Source organism: Citrus sinensis, chromosome 5, assembly GCF_022201045.2.
Source record: "Citrus sinensis cultivar Valencia sweet orange chromosome 5, DVS_A1.0, whole genome shotgun sequence".
NCBI lineage: Eukaryota > Viridiplantae > Streptophyta > Magnoliopsida > Sapindales > Rutaceae > Citrus > Citrus sinensis.
In genome coordinates, this window is record NC_068560.1 from 19,776,000 (window position 1) to 19,793,507 (window position 17,508).

Consider the following 17,508-nt stretch of genomic DNA (forward strand, 5'->3'; position numbering starts at 1 on the left):
CTTTTAAGCAAAGAAGAGCTAGTTAGAACAGAAGATCTACAAGCAGTATATGCTCTTAATTTACCAAAAGAAATAAAAAGAAAAATTATAAACCATATCGAAATAGATAATTTAAAACATAATATAATTATGTTGACAATAGATCAAGGAATTGACATAGCTTTAGCATATATAGAACATGAAATTCGAGAAATTGGACCATCGTACATAAATTACGTAGAAAATTCGGATAATGAAGAACTTGAAATATAGGCATTTAGTAAAATAAAACAAACAAATAAACTGATTTTAAGGTATATCGGCAAGCAACCCATGACGTAAATTGGATAGACGATCCCTATTGGCCGTTAGTATCCTCTGCACTTTGGGATAATAAGCCACGTACCTATAATCAGAATATTTTGTAAATATAGATACTCAAAGGGAAATTAGATACTATTTTAGTATAGTAAATAATAATATATACTTTATACAGATCGAATTATTTTATGAGATGACTAATAATCCTGCATATATTTTGGAAACTAATAGTAATTATTATGACTTTTATTTTCCTAATCTTCTGAATAATATACCTAGGGTAATAGAAGGAGAACAAGTTATTGCTTTATATGTAAGAAATAATAATAATAGAAGTTATGACATGTATACCTTATAAAAATAAAAATTTCTTAAAAATATTGTTTATTGTTTTAGTTTTCTGCATTTCTTTATTCTATTATTTTGATTTTTCTGTTGTTTATATTTTAGTTTTTTAGTTTTTTTTTTAGCACATAGTGCAAGATGGTATCAGAGCCAGGTTAACAAAATTATGGACCCAATACAGTCAATAGTTAATAGTTTGTATACATTAAAGGTATATAATAAAGAAGAAATAAAGAATTTGGTAAAAGCTTTAAAAACTGATAAAAATAATATAAGAAATATAGAAATTGAACTAACTGAAGAACTTAGAGAAAGAAACATAGATACTTCAGGAGGAGAAATATTGATAGAAAAGAAAATGAAATTTATTGATAAATTTATACAATTTTTAATATATTGGTATAAAACTGAAACATTATGAACCAAGCAGTTAATACAATACAGGAATTAATAAACAGCACGGAACATATGCATTTAGGATGGGAAAATATAGTAAATACATATATAAATTTAATAAATCAAAAAATAGATTTATTAGAGCAAGAAAGAATAGGTTTAATAAATTTAGGACCAGAAATATATTCTGAATTCATAGATCTATATGAGTTTGATAACCATTTGTTGTTATTAAAAGAAATAAATACAACTCTGGAAAGGATAAAAAATAGGTGTAGAAGAGATGGAAGGAGACAAATACTCCCTCAATTATAGAAAATAAATAAACATTAAGGGACTCAAATGAGATCTACCAAGCAGAATAAAACAAAAAACATAAGGTACATTGATCGTAACTTAGGCGCTCCCTTATTAAATATACTTAAAAAGAATGAATTTGTTTATAAAATCTGTTCTGTATTTCAAATTGCAGAAGGCAGAGTAATCTGTTCTTTCTTTTTTAAAGGGTATTTTGGACTTTTCAAGAAAAATTTATCGTATTCATGAAACAAATGAGTATGGTGGCATATTTTGTTAAATTCACCCACGTCCACGGCATATTCCATCCAAATTCGTCCACGTAACAGTCGTAAAACCCTAAAGAGTTAAAACTATAAAACCCTTTTAGTGCCCAAAATTTGAAAGGCGGTTCTGCAATTTCGCATTAGCAGTTGGTTGAGCACGAGCTCGAGCTTCGTCTTCTACTTCACTTCTTCTTCTTCTTCATTCAATTCAGCAATGGGTGGAAAAATGAAAGATGCAACACTGCTCAGCGAACCCACAAACAACAACGCCACCACCCAACAAATCGAAAGCAATAAGAAAAAGAAGAACAAGAAGAACAAACACAAAGAGATTGAAGCAGAAGAAGAAGAAGAACAACAAAATGAACTGAATCTAAAACGAAAGCTTGAAGCAATTGAAACTGCCAATGGAGCTGAAAAGAAAAATAATAAGGAGAAGAAGGAGAAGAGGAAGCAGGAGAAAGAGCTCGAAGAAATTGAGATATCAGAACAGAGCCACGATGATGATGATGGTGGGCATAAGAAGAAGCAAAAGAAGAAGAAGAACAAGGAAGATAGAGATAAGGCAAATGGTAAAGAAAGTGAAAATGGTGACGATGAAACGATTAGCTTTTTTAAAGAAGAGGATGATGGGCAAGTAGTGGTTACTGGAAAGGATGTGAAAGAAGCTAAATATAAGGCATTGAAATCGTTTACTGAGTCTAAGCTTCCTGATGACGTATTGGGTTGCTGCAAGAATTTTAAGAATCCATCTCCGATTCAGTCTCATGCGTGGCCTTTCTTATTGAACGGTCGTGATTTTATAGGGATTGCAAAGACCGGCTCTGGTGGGTATATTGATTTGATTTTTTTTTTCCCCGGGTGGGTCGTGGATTTATGGTGTAATTTTTGGTTATTTAGGTAAGACAATAGCATTTGGGGTGCCGGCAATGATGCATGTGTTGAGTAACCGAAAGGGGAAGCCGGTGGGGAAGAGGGTGAATCCGCTTTGCCTTGTGCTTTCACCCACCAGAGAATTGGCTGACCAAGTATGTACCTATATGCCACTGTTCTGCTTTTAGGAATTGTGACTGCAGATGACTATTTGTGCTGAAGTTTTAGCTTTTAGATTACAAACGGAATGATACATTTTGAATGGTTGAAAGACTGCATCTTGGAATGCATAGTTTTGTGATTTTCATGGCAGAGTGTAGCACGAGGATTTTCTGGGAGTTGAGCCATTGTATTATTTTTCCAGTCCAGGCATGCAGTAACATAGATACTTGTTGAGTAGCAATAAGAGTAATCAAGCCACTTATCCTTATCTTTCAAAGGAAAAAAATGCTGCTTCTATCTTGCAATTATAATTGAATGTTAAAAAAATATATCCATCAGAAGCTATGGAGAGTTTATAAGTAGTAAAATGTTTGTTTGTGCTGTATTTCTGTTACCGCAGTATGAAACAAGCATGATCTTTTAGATTGTACCTATCTCATTTGTTTACAGGTTTTTTTGTGATGTTATTTTTCTTTTCATCCCTGTGTATGTTATCTCATACTTGTCTTGTTAGTTGATGCTATGAGAAACACTCCTCAAAGCCTGAACTCAATTATTGACTTTCATTGCTGGTGGCAGATTTATGATGTTTTGAACGATGCTGGGAAACCTTGTGGTGTGAAGTCTGTTTGTGTGTATGGAGGAACCTCGAAACAACCTCAGATTACAGCCTTACAGTCTGGTGTTGTAAGTTAGTGTATTTCTTCTTTCTAATCGTTAGTGTATTTCTTCTTTCTAATTGTTTTTGGCTAGCTTCACTTAGTTTTCTCTGTTCGGTTGTATATTAGGGATTCTAGACCCCTACTGTATGTGTCCTAACAGATATGAAGTTTGCATGATGTCTTTTATAGTCTTAGGTCTGAATCAGTTCTTAATTTGGATTGTTAGTTATGCGTAATTGATGCTTTGTTATTTATATTTATGTAATTACTCTAGATTGTGGTCCTCTGAGAAGTTAAGGTATAATTCAAGTCTCTTAATGCCAGTTTGATCTTTGCATATAATAAGATACAGAGTATTAGAGTCTGGCAGTTGTTTGGTCTCTTATGAGGCATGTTTCCCTAGTTTTCCTTCTGATCTTATCCATCACTTTTATGGTTCTTCATAGTTGAATTCTCATTTGTCAGATCTGTGTATTGCTTGTTTCTTAAAATAGCTCATTGAGACAGCTCTAACAACTCTAATTCTTAATTCTACTGTAACTACATACATCCCTATCAAAAGTTATGTACACCTATCTTTACATTTCTTATGCTAGAAAGGTAATGAAAATGAAGACATCAAGGTTGGCTATCATTCATTTGATGCTTTTAGATTGTGTGGCACACAGAGATAGATTTCTGTTGTCTTAATTTTATTGGTCATGTGGAGATCTAGTTGAGTCTTTCTGATAGCATGGGGATAATTTGTCCCTTTTGTTTTCATTGGAAGCATATAGCTATTTTCTTGATTGCACCTATATATTATTCTATGATGTGGTAGCTGGAACTTGCCATATGCAAGATTTTCATATAATTACCTAGTAAGATGACATTCTCTTTCTTATGTGCACAGGACATTGTGATTGGAACACCTGGTCGTTTGATAGATTTGATTGAAATGAATGTCTGCCACCTTTCGGAGGTTTCTTTTGTGGTAAGGACAGTCGTTTAGAATATTGGTCTTCTAATTACCATCTCTATGTATTGATTTAATTATAAATAGCACTGGTGCTTTTTTCCCCTCCCCCCTCCCGATGTTGGAATTTCTTGTTTTGATTTGAGTGTGGGTTTAATGGGGGTTTATGTCTGGCCTATTACGTGGGAGATGAAGTTTGCAAAGTTATTAAAATTATTACAAGATGGGATGAATAAAGTGGATGAGAAAAGGTAGAAAACCTCAAGAATCTCTTAAGCCCTCTAGGTGTTTCAACTAGAGTATTTTCAAGGGAGTTTTTTAAAGGAAAGATAAGTAGAAGTTCTAATACAGTTTGTAAATGGCTTTGCCATCAGTAAATTGACTCCTTAACTCCTAACTTTGTAAGGGAAAGTGGATTCCTTAGCAAGATTTCCTAAATTCCTAAACAGAATCCAAATGAAACCGAGCAAGATTAAAAGTAGAAGAAAGAGCAATACATTTTAAGAGGAGTGCAGAAAATAAGTAATAGTGCTTTGTATGAGTGGAGCTTGTAAAATACTTTATTTTATAAAAATAAGGAGTGCAGAAAATAAGTAATAGTGCTTTGTATGAGTGGAGCTTGTAAAATACTTTATTTTATAAAAATAAGTATTCAATATATTCTGAAATGACTTGATGTTTAAAACTTTCTGTAGGTCCTTGATGAAGCAGATCGGATGCTTGATATGGGATTCGAAGAGCCAGTTCGCTTTATATTAAGCAAGATATCTTTGGGTATATGTTATTTATGATTTTGTTTCGTCTCTTCCTTATAATTATCACCTGAAATCTTTTTGAACTGGAACAAGGTGTAGAGGCAGAATATTTTATTTGTAAGGGCCAACATGTAAAAACTATTAACATCAGATAATGAAATTTAAGCGGCCAAATACTTATGAGCCCTTTAATTTTCATTCCAAAACCTTTTTCTTTTTTTTTAACCATTCTATTATTTACTTTTATTTTTTTTTCTTTTTTGGTAATAGAAGTATAAGTATAGAGTGAGAGAAACATAATCTAAAAAGATGTACAATAAGTTAAGAAGCTACCCTGGAAATCTTCTGTAATGATGTGTAAAAGTCTTCATCTTTTAATCATTGTTGCAGTGTCAATTGTAGTTGTATTTGGGCTTTTGTATCTTATATATGTGAATTTGTTTGGATACATTTCTTCATCTTTTAATCATTGTTGCAGTGTCAATTGTAGTTGTATTTGGGCTTTTGTATCTTATATATGTGAATTTGTTTGGATACATTTTCAATCCAAATTAAATATGTTCATGACAGACATTTCCCTGACTTGGGAAAAAATTCTTAAAATTGTTCAGCTCGCCAGATGGTAATGTTCAGTGCTACGTGGCCTATAGAAGTTCATAAGTTAGCTCAAGAGTACATGGATCCTAATCCTGTTAAGGTGCGGATCTTCATTCATAAAGACATATTGGTCATTTATTTATTTATTTCAAATTCTTTTAAACCCTTGCCTTTCTTGAAAATAATTGGTTTTGTTTCAGGTGGTAGTTGGTTCAGAGGATTTGGCTGCCAACCATGATGTTATGCAAATTGTTGAGGTCAGGTTTTTCCCATGGGTGACCCATTTTGCCATCAGATATTTTTTTTTTTTCTCATAGGTGTATTTACAAACATTTCTCCTGCAAATGTAGGTCTTAGATGATCGTTCACGTGATCAGCGTTTGCTTGCATTGCTAGAAAAATATCACAAATCACAAAGGTATTATTTGGTAACTTCTTGCAATTTTATTTTAATTTCTGATACATTTTGGGATCACTTGCACATCTTCTACTGATTTATTGTATTGCTAAAATAGAAATTGGAATTTCGTGTTCAATCTGTTAGGTTGTGTGATTATCTAAATTAGTGAGGCGGAAGAAAAAGTACGGGGGAAAATGAAGAAAGAGAGGGGAGTTATGATCAAAATGAATTTGAAAAAACATAACCTTTATTCACCATTAATAGATTTCTTAAGGATAAACCTAACTGAAGAAGTAAGAGTAATATCCTTAAATTTTTAAAATCAGCATATTCTAGAACCTTTCTTCTTCAATGTAAAAGACTTGTGGGCAAGCAAATTCTGGATCTGCTTTTTTGAAATGGATCAATTCAGATATTGCTTCAGATAATTTAGGTTCCAAATATGTATTCTGGGAAACACTTTAGAACTGGGATAAGGCAACATATCAACTGTTGAACTAGCCCAAAACAGTGGAAGCCTGCTGGGGTTTGCGTATTTTGTGTATTATGGCTGGAAGCACTTTGGAACATTTTTTTTTTTATAGTTTATTTTATTTTGTTTTTTATAATAGCCAAACTTGGGGATGAAAAATTAGAAAACATAAAGTACTAGTTGGGGATAGAAAACAGCACAGATAGAGATAAAGAAAGTATAAAGAGCGGACTAGAGGGGAAGAAATAGAATACAAAATAGGGAGGACAAAAGTAAGATGCAGACAAAGAAGCAGAAGGAGAGGAGATATGTCATCGTGACTAAAATTATGTATATATTCATTCTCTTTGCCTGGGAACAGTAATAAACCTAATACATTATTACAAAATTCATAATATAATTCAAATCAAGATTCTTCTCAAATAGGAAAACAAAGAGTAATATTCTTGCATTTCTAAATTTAAAATATTTTCTTGAAAATGTCTTTTGGTGTTTACTGGTACTACATCCTTTTGATATGGAACTTATACTTGTGTTCAGGAACAGAGTATTAGTTTTTGCCTTGTACCAGCTGGAAGCTGATCGTCTTGAAAATATGCTGCGGCGAAGGTAAATTTTTGTTATCTTGGTGCTATAGTTTTTGGTGTATCAAGCAGCTTCGTTCTGCCTATGGCATCAAGCAGCTGGAGGTAGAACTGTGTTGATGAATCCCATTTGCCTCTAAGTTTTGAGTTTTAATTTATTTATTTTTCTTTTTCTTTTGCTCTCAGTGGTTGGAAGGTCGTTGCAATACATGGTAAGAAAGCACAGCATGAACGTACAAAGTCACTGTCATTATTCAAGGAGGGAACTTGTCCATTGATGGTATGCATCTGCAAATCAGTATTTTGACTACAATAGTGGAAGCATTGTGGTGTAGTAATTCTCTGGGATTTCTGCAAACTAAAAGGAAATGAAATTGTTAAAAAAAAAAAAAAAAATTACAGTGATATGCGGATCCAAACTGGTAAATCTGTTTCTGATTGTCTAAATATGGTGTAAGAAAGGCACAACATGATTATTGCAATTAATGATTGGGTGTAATATTAATTCTAAATTTTTGTCATCTCTTTTATATTTGCAAGAACTTGATTGTCGTAGTATTGACAATGAATGTATTTGCAGGTTGCTACTGACGTTGCTGCTCGAGGATTGGATATTCCAGATGTTGAAGTAGTTATTAACTATTCTTTCCCTTTAACCACGGAGGATTATGTTCACAGAATTGGTAGGACTGGCCGGGCCGGTAAGAAGGGTGTCTCTCACACATTCTTCACAAATCATAATAAGGTAGCATATCAAACTTTTTTATGTTATCTTTGCTTGAATTCTGGAGTCAAAAATATTATATCGGATAAAAGCTCGTTTCATCCCTATATTTTAAAATTAGTGCCCATTTAGTCCCTGTATTTTTTAAAATGCCTCAAAACATCCCTACCCTTTAAATTATTGACATCCCTACTGTTACTTTTTTATTTCTTTTGACTTGCTTTTATAATATTACCCTCTTACAATAATGTTTCTTTTTATAAAATTAATAAAAAGAAAAAAATTAAATTATCTTTTTTTTGGACATTGGTAATAAAAAAATTAATATATTAATTCCTCAGCAGTGTATTCCAAAAAAGTAACATATATTAATTTTGTTTCTATTTTATTTTTTGAGATTAAATTGATAATTAATTTTTTTTTTTACTAATGTCCAAAAAAAATAATGTAAGAGGGTAATATTGTAAAATTTAAGCCAAAAGCAACAAAAAGTGAGAGGAAATGTGATAATAATTTAATGTCGGGGATGTTTTGAGGTATTTTTAAAAATGTAGGGACTGAACGAGTACTACCTCAAAATATAGGAACTAAACGAGATTTTACCTTATTATATCCTTGTGTTATGCCAAATATCTTGTTTTAGCTAATGACATTGCTATTTCAGGCACTTGCTGGGGAGCTGGTGAATGTTCTCAGAGAAGCTAGACAAGTTGTGCCAGATGCTCTTCTGAAATTTGGCACTCATGTAAAGAAGAAGGTGTACATTTCTATCCTTTTTGATACCTTTTTCTTTTTTTCATTCGATTTGCTGTGTATCCACTTGCTTGGCACATTTGTTTGGAAATGTTTTGCAAACATGCATGGTCATCTGTTTTCTGCTCTGAATTAGTTTACACTGTGCCACATTGCATTGCAGGAGTCCAAGCTGTATGGAGCTCACTTCAGAGAAATTTCGGCTGATGCTCCCAAGGCTAAAAAAATAACATTTAACAACTCTGATGATGAAGACTGATTCATGTATTGTTGCCCCTGAAACTCATGTCGGGCTAGCGGCAAGATATATAGGAATATAAGATTAGCTATTATTGAAATTGAGAAACAAATTTCTAAGTTGCTATGGTCTATTTTTGGTAAGCTAATCCATTTTTTACATTTACAAACAGCTGCAAGATAGACATTGAACACGCATCAATCTGCCGATACGTAAACTTCATGCTTGTACAAGCTTTCCAAGCTTCTTTTGGTTATATATACAAGTTATTCGTTGGTACTTTCCTACATGTGTATCGCTGCTTTGTCCCATAAGGGTAATTTACTCATTTCTAACTCAGCAGGTTAAGAATCGTGACTTAAGCGTGTTGACGACTTATTTTGTTAGACAGCATCTTTTGAATTGGCCCTTTTGTTGTAGTGATGGTGAAAATGCACCAAATAATTTTGTAACTTGTTAAACTCAGGTACATTAAACACAAGTGCAGAAACTTCTAATCATCTTTTCCGTCATTATTTTGTGGACTAAAAATTGTGGAGTAGAGTTAGCAAAATGAAAGCTCAATGGAAAGTGCCTTTCGATCAAAATCAAATATGCAGGCAGTCTTAAAATTTAAAAGAAGGAAGCAATCAATATAAGAGTAGAAAGTTTAGGTACGAAAAGTGCAGCATTTCTCTAGAAATTATTGTACAAACTGGGCTTGTACAAGCATTAACGCTGGTTTCCATTGAACTAGACATTTTCCGCAAGGGATATTAGGGAATCGCTTTGTAATTTCTCATTACATCTTTAGTCTTTACAAACTAATTCTATGGCTGGGGTTAAATGCATCCAGCGGCTGCTGCATGTAATACTTACACATTGCAGCTTTCACTTGTTTTTATTCCATTGCACGTGTTTGTTGAAAGCAATGAAGTGTGATATTGCTCCGGAGCTTCACTGGGACATTTCAACAAACACTTAGTACTTTTAACGGACTTATCACTTCTAACAAACACCTGCTCGACTAACATTTCTTACTTCTTTTATAGTAAAGGAATCCTCTTCTCCAAGTTTAATGTTTAGTACATGCTAAAGATATATGTATTCTATAACTATATATTTAATTGGTCAAATGAAATTCTAAGGACCTGATGAAGCAATAGACTTTTCCCTTTTATTCAAAATAAATTTCATTATGAACTAATTAGCTATTAGACTTATATTTACAGATCGAGCTAAGAAACTTATGAAACTAAACAAAGATAAAAGAAAATATTAACAGATAGAGAATTGATTATGGATTTGTGATTCATGAAGCTCTTTGCTTGAAAAGCAGCTGCGTGCCAGAAACGGGAATGCACTTGAAGAGAAAACCAATTGGCCAAGACATAGCTGCAATGCCAATACAAGCTGCCCATTGCCCCCAGTTCAGCCTCTCAGTATCAGCAAACTTCTTCAGAAACTCTACCATTATGAGTTGAAGAACAATGGTAATTCCAATGATTGCTAGAAACAACTTGTTCTTGTGTATCCCTTTGAATATATTCTTCTTCTCAAGTTTCCTAGCATTGAACTCATTGAAGATTTGGCAGAAGACAAAAGTATTGAAAATCATGGTATCTTTAACACTTTCATTCACGCTGAAGATTGATCTTCCTTTAAATTGCAGAGTCAGTAAGATGGTCACCTGATAAATGGCCTGAGGGATGAGATTCCTCCACATGAGTTTTGTTATCAGAGGCTCGGATCGGCCAACGGGAGGCTTTGACATGAGATCATTGGCGGGCTGCTCAGTGGCCAATGCCAATGCTCCTAGTGTATCCATTATCAGGTTCACCCAGAGCAGCTGAACAGCAGTTAGTGGGACTTTTCCTGAAGAAACAGCAGCAACAAAGTTGATGACAAGAGCAGCAACATTGACTGTGAGCTGAAATTGAAGGAATTTCTGAATGTTGTTGTAGACACATCGTCCCCATCTCAGAACTGTCACTACAGAGGTGAAGTTATCATCCATAATGACGATATCTGAGCTCTCCTTTGCCACTTCAGTTCCTTGAATTCCCATCGAGAGTCCTATATCTGCTGCCTTTAGAGCAGGAGCATCATTTGTGCCATCGCCAGTCACTGCTACAACATGGCCTTTCTGCTTCAAGCTTTGAACCATCAGAAGCTTGTCTAGTGGGGAAGACCTTGCCATCACTCTGATACTTTCAATCTTTGCCACTCTTTCTTCAGCTGAGAGACTTCTAAATTTCACACCTTCGATTACTGCATCATCATTGTTTAAACCCACATCAGGGTTCAGGATTCCACATTCAATAGCTATGGCTCTAGCCGTGTGCACATTGTCTCCAGTTACCATCTTGACATTCACCCCTGCATTTCTACAACATTCAACTGCTGCTCTGACACCTGGACGACAAGGATCCTTCAAACCCACAAGCCCCAACAAGGTCAGTCCAGTTTCTTCAAGCTTCTCCTGGACTTGCCCATCAGCTTCTGCAACTTTAGAGTGAGCAAAAGCAATGCATCTTAAGCTCTTGGCTGCCATGTCCTTGATAACTATCTCAATTTGCTTTCTCGCTTCACCATCCAAGACTCTGATTGTCCCACTTTTGACATAATAATGAGAACACATGGCCAGTATCATCTCTGCAGCTCCCTTCCAGTGTATGTGAACCGTCTTTTCACAGATCCTCTTCACCAAAACTCCACTTCTCTTTTTCTCTGAATTGAAGGCCTCCACGTTGATTACTTTACAGCACTGTTTCGGTTCATCAACATTCATCCCCAAATCAAGCACAGCCCAAGAAAGAATTGCCTTCTCAGTTGGGCTACCAGTAATCTCAGGAGTCGATTCAGAATTCGATTTGTAAACATTACCAATGGTGTTTAAACCAACTGCATCTTGCAGCAACTCGTAGAGATTATGTGCTAATCCTGAGGAACTAGCATTGCCCGTCATTGCTTCTTTTCCAATCCAGAATTCCGTAACCTTCATTTGATTTAAAGTGAGAGTGCCTGTTTTGTCGGTGCAAATGGTTGTTGCAGAGCCCATAGTCTCACAAGCAGAGAGCTTTCTTACCATAGCATGTTCCTTCATCATTCTCTTCATCGAAAAAGCCAGCGTAAGAGTAACAGCAAGAGGCAAGCCTTCAGGAATTGCCACAACAATAATGGTGACAGCAGCAGCAATAATGTTGATCACAGAATTCATCACATCATCGACCTTCGTCTTCCTCCCGAGAAATTCTCTTTTTCCTGTCTCATCTCTTGTGTTTCCTGTGAAGTACCGAATCAACATAACCGCAAGCACAAGAACAGCCACTGTTAACCCAATCTTCCCAATGCAAGAAGTCAGCTTGTTGAGCCGAGCTTGCAATGGCGTCTCCTCATTCAACTCGTGGCTAATAGAGCTCATCATCTCACCCCAAGCAGTGCTCATTCCAACAGAAGTGACCAGCATGAAGCCATAGCCATCGGTCACTTTAGTACCCGAAAGCAAGAAAGGACTCTTCTCATCAACTTCAACATGATCACTTTCCCCAGTCATGCTAGACTCATCAACCTTCAGAGAATGGCCGTTCAAGAACAACCCATCAGCCGGAATTTGATCACCAGTCTTCAAACAAACAATTTCACCAACAACAACATCAAAGATTGACAAACCCTGGCGCCTGCCATCTCTCACAACTTCAATTCTTATATCACTGCTCTCATCAGCAAGAGCCTGAAATTGTCTACTCTGCTTAAAATTACTCACAGCAGAGACGATGACAACTAAAAATACAGCAAATATGATACTACCGCCATCGAACCAGCCTTCTTTCAAGCCTTCTTGTTTAATGCCAAAACCCAGAGAGAGTAAAGCACAAACCAAGAGTATGATAATAGTTGTATCTTTAAGTGCCTCAAAAACAAAAGTTATAAAGCTTTTTGCTTTTGGTCTTTTGTACCTGTTTGCTCCGAAAACATTGATCCTGTGACCAAGATCAGCTTTATTGCCACTGATGCCACGTTTGGTATCACTTTCAAGAATCGCAGCAACTTGATTAACTCCTCCAAGATTACTCAAGGACTCAAAACTCTTCTCTTTCACCATCTTCGAGAGCATCTGCTTGTTGACCCCGACAAAGGGAACTTCATGGTCGTCACTGGTACTAATGTCGACGGCAACGTAAGAGAGGGAGCGAAGCAAGATTTGGTTGTTGTTTTGAAGACACTTTCTGGACATTGAAACAAGAGCTCTGGTGAAGCATATGACTCTAAAGGCCATTCGCCACCTTCTTTGGTGGCGTTTTGAAAGCACCAAGAGGTCAAGTTCTAATTCATTGATCGGCATTGTATTTTCAATTGGTTTCCGAGACCTAAGAGTTAAAGACATGGCTAAAAAACAATAACAAGAACAAAGATCAAGAATTTGTAACAATGGAACGAGTATGTAATTTGTAACAATGGAACGAGTATGTAACTCTGTGAATGGGTTCACTTTTTATATGTAACAATCGTCCCAGAGGATTTCTCTGTGACCGTTACACAGGAAGCTACAGTGCAGGTTCTTGGCTCCTTCCTAGGTCATTTATTTCGAATACGAGACGTTAGAAATAGAATAAATTTTACTAAATTTGGAATATACACTTGTAAGCTATGCAGGCTTTTGCATTCAAGCGATAAAAGAAGAAATCTTGTTTTTCTTCATTTTTATTGATTACCTTATAAGAAACGACGTGGTGTGTCATTTATCCAGGGGTAATTAAAGACTTTCGCAAGTTATAAGTGAATTAATTACATTATGACACCTTGTTGAATGTCATTCTATTCGAAATAAAATATTTGAGATACAATTTTAAGAAATGTATCCAGAAAAAAATTTGTATCTTGAAAATTTCTCATAAATTAACAACCTTACAGCGCAAGGATTCTCTTGCCTAACAGCCTAAGTAAAGCATAAATTTTCCTCCAAAGCTGTATGATTTCATATTCTTTAGCCGCTCCATGAAGTAATTGATGATGTTTGCTGTATATATTCGAATTGATTTTCACAAAAAGGAGTTACTTTCTGCGGAAACTACTCTTTTGCCCCCCGTAGATTGAGTCATTCATCAATTACTACATAAAGTTTTAAACATTACCCAGAAAATCTCTGTCGTTACTTCTGTAGTTATTGGATACAATGAGTAGATTTTAACGGAAACAAATACATAGCAAAAACCTATTTATTCTTTTTTCATTTTAAAGTATATAGACTAACTGAGTAATTCGCTCCAAGTCTCAAATTATAGGGAGGAAACGGACATTTACTTTCATATTCACAAACTTTTCTTTCCATATACTTAGCTTCTTGCCTGAAAATCTCGATGGCTTCTTTGAGATGCTACGCGCACAAGCACAATCAAGTGAAAACCCTCTTTGAAGTCACGCATGGGATCGGATATCAATTTAGTACTGACTTTTACTGTAAATGGGACAAACAATTGCACACGGAATGTAAAGGGTGATTTTCCTTGTTCTGACATTGAAGTGGTTTTCAAGCAAAGACCGTGGGTCAAGAAAACTTATGAATGGGGACAAAGTCATGAGTTGGCTCAGTTGATTAACTATATACGATTCGATTTTTTTTCCTAAATTGTAGAAGATTTTTACACACATAACCAATTTTCTCTTATTAGGCACGAGTTTCTTCGGAGTACAACTTCAGGCGGTGATAGTGATTTAGGTTTGAAAATATTGTTTTAAGTATTTCTGTAAGTAGAATTTTTTCCCCCTCAAGTTGATTAGATAGAGAATTTAGCTAAAAATAATAAAGAAAAAAAATGCTTTCGTGGAAATTGGATGGTCTTTCTTTTGTTCAATGAATAATGAATGCATTTTAATTTGGCAGTTAGGGAATTCGAGAAAATTTCAATATTTATTCATTCACTCTGTGTTTATCTGTATTATTCACTCTAATATGTCAAAGCGTACGCATTAATTCATTTCTATTTTAAAACATGATAACTAGTGTGACCTAACTGTGAATGTGATTTAATACATTATTTCATTTTTGAAATCAGCAGTTTAGCGTTTAGTATGACTTTTAATTTCTTATTGACGGGTGTTTGGTAAGGCAATTAAAATGATATGATCCTTTTATTATTATGGAAAAGGACACCTATAATTTTAAGGATTGAGAAAATGGTCGAGTAAACTTCCAAATTTTCAATAAGAATACCAAGACCTCCTTTCGATTATAATATCCTTTAACTCTTTTAACCCAAAAACATGAATTAGTTTCCAATTTAGTGTTTGGTTTTATGGGAATTCCAAAAAGAAGTGTAATGATTCTAAGGTATTTACCGGAATTAATTACTTGGTCTATTTTATTTAAAGCATATGTAGATAATTTCAAAATTATCGTGGCATGTGTAGATAATTAAAATAATCGTAGTCACACTAAAAGGCTAAAATCAAAAGATCCGTCTTGCATAGTCATATGATCATCGTCGAGGGGAAATAATCCCTATCTTGTAAGCTAGGTTTTCATGTTATATCTATCTCCTTAAGCCATAAGAATTAGGGTTTAACCCTTTCGGAAGTCGCCATCTGTTTAAGAAAATAATCTCCGCGGACCCTCAAAAACCATTATTTGTTCGGATTTGTATCCTATATTTTTTGCTCAGCTTCGTAAGGATCTTACGACATGTGTTAGAATTGCTTTTAAGGGCTATATATATTTTCTTTCTTTTTTTTTTAGTAGTATAAAACGCTCTATTATTCCCTTGAATTTTTTATTTTTTTGGTAGTGATTATTATAGGATGGGCTGAAATTTCCCAATTTCGTCAAGCTCTTGTCCTTCTTCTTCTTACATTTCTTTCTTTTCGTTATTTTTTTATTTAAAATATTCTGGGCAGCTAATTTCTTCCTTCTTCTCCTTCTTCCAATCTCACGAACATTGGACCATTACAAATCCTTGATTTATGTGGAGAAAACAAAAGTTAAAATTTTCCTACTAACAAAAAAAGAAAAAATTAGAGAAAGAGAGAAGAAAATATAAAACTAAATCAAGATTTCACTATAAAAATCGAATCCAATCTAAGTCAAATTCCTTGTATATATATGAAAATTTAATATCTTCATGAATCGGTTCCTACAATTGTTTTTATTCTTTATATCTACTATTGTTGAAAATTTTGAGCTTGAATAGAGTTATTGTGAATTTTCCCAAAAAAAAAAAAAGAGTGAGAAAAGAGAGAGAGAGAAACAAAGACAAAGATGTTTTAGAAGAAAGTGAGATTAAAAAAAATAGTTAATAAAAATCGTTCAAGTTGTAAAAAATAAAAAAAAAATATATGGTGAACAGTAACACGGTTTGCACACGGTGAATAGTAACACAGTTTGACCACGCAAATTAAACAGTAACACGACATGAACAGTAACACTACGTACCAAGTTTGAAGAAAAATCTCAGCTCATGAAGAGTCCTAGAATCTCAAGGGCTTACAATCACTCTGAGAGATAGATTTTTAAAAGTATTTATTTCTTTATATCCACTATTATTGTTGAAATTTTGAGCTTGAATAGAGTTATTGTGAATTTTGCCCAAAAAAAAAAATGAGTGAGAAGAGAGAGAGAGAGATTTTTAGAAGAAAGTGAGATTAAAAAAAATCAGTTAATAAAACGTGTTCAAGTAAATAATTTTTCTTTTTAAAAAATTGTTTTGAGAAAATCATAGGCCGTTAAGGCTTGTTAACAAAATGCCTGTAATGAGGAAAAAAAAATCTCAGACATTGAAAATAATTATAACACGTCAGGGGATCCCACAGGCCACAAACACAAAGCTTAGTAAAAACTCAACTAAGCATAGGAATCAAATCCGATTCGTTTATCCTGTAGCCTCAAGTACATGGTTTCTCCACTTCATATATATTTTACTATGAGTTTCCGAAATTTAAATCTCTTTTTTATTGCTTTTGTTTTGGTGTTTATCTTAATTGCAGGTCAGCTAAGAACATTGTTCACCAGCCGGTGAGATTTTCTTATTTTCTTTCTATAATATTTCGGTTTTCATTTTTCAAAGATTTTCTATGTAATTTACTAATTTATGTAACGGAAATTTATGAATGTTCTTTTTTTGGGGTATTAGATTGTTAGTAAATTGAGTTGAAGCAAAAGCTATGCTGCTAAAGACATTAAATTTAGTCGATGTATGCGTTGCATAAATTAGCAAGTATACTGGTAAATACAAGTAATATAATGAAGAATAGAGTATCGTTCACAGAGATTGTATATCCAATTAGCTACTAAAATTATTTAACCTAAATTTATTTGAACAATTGAATAAATGAATTTAGATTAAAAAATAAAATGAAATAAAGCAACTAAAAATTAAATAAAGATGGCACTAGTAGTAAAAATTACCAAGAGATTATAAGATACCAGGACATCCGAATTCACCATAATCAATCTAATTTAATCATTTATCTATGCTATTGAAGATTAATTATTATTCATGTTGACAGTTGAATAACCCTAATTCCTTAGATACCCTTTCTCATATATTCCGGTTTACTAATACACCACATCTCAATGTGCAATACAATATATGAAAACTCATTTACTTTTATGGTATTCTTAGATTAACTGTATGGATCAAGTTAGTACATCTGTATTTCCCATATAATTCACGACATCCATTACATAGAGAAAAAAAAAATACATAAATCTCCTCTTAGTCTCATTACTTGCACTATGCTGATAATTTGGCAAT

The 17,508-nt window shown here is 34.0% G+C and overlaps 2 protein-coding genes across 2 annotated transcripts; one reads left to right on the forward strand and one right to left on the reverse strand.

Annotated features, from left to right (window-relative positions):
• The first annotated feature begins 1,702 nt into the window (after nt 1-1,702).
• On the forward strand, nt 1,703-9,068 carry LOC102614699 (DEAD-box ATP-dependent RNA helicase 5). The gene is made up of 13 exons (XM_052441825.1): nt 1,703-2,431; nt 2,505-2,632; nt 3,219-3,326; nt 4,194-4,274; nt 4,952-5,030; nt 5,623-5,708; nt 5,809-5,865; nt 5,959-6,026; nt 7,021-7,089; nt 7,251-7,344; nt 7,645-7,809; nt 8,453-8,545; nt 8,705-9,068. The coding sequence occupies exons 1-13, from the start codon at nt 1,819-1,821 to the stop codon at nt 8,798-8,800; spliced, it is 1,737 nt and encodes a 578-aa protein (XP_052297785.1). The 5' UTR covers nt 1,703-1,818; the 3' UTR covers nt 8,801-9,068.
• Nucleotides 9,069-9,913: 845 nt separating this feature from the next.
• Nucleotides 9,914-13,364, reverse strand: LOC102615001 (calcium-transporting ATPase 12, plasma membrane-type-like). Its single transcript, XM_052441822.1, has one exon. The coding sequence runs from the start codon at nt 13,143-13,145 to the stop codon at nt 10,071-10,073; it is 3,075 nt and encodes a 1,024-aa protein (XP_052297782.1). The 5' UTR covers nt 13,146-13,364; the 3' UTR covers nt 9,914-10,070.
• Nucleotides 13,365-17,508: the final 4,144 nt, after the last annotated feature.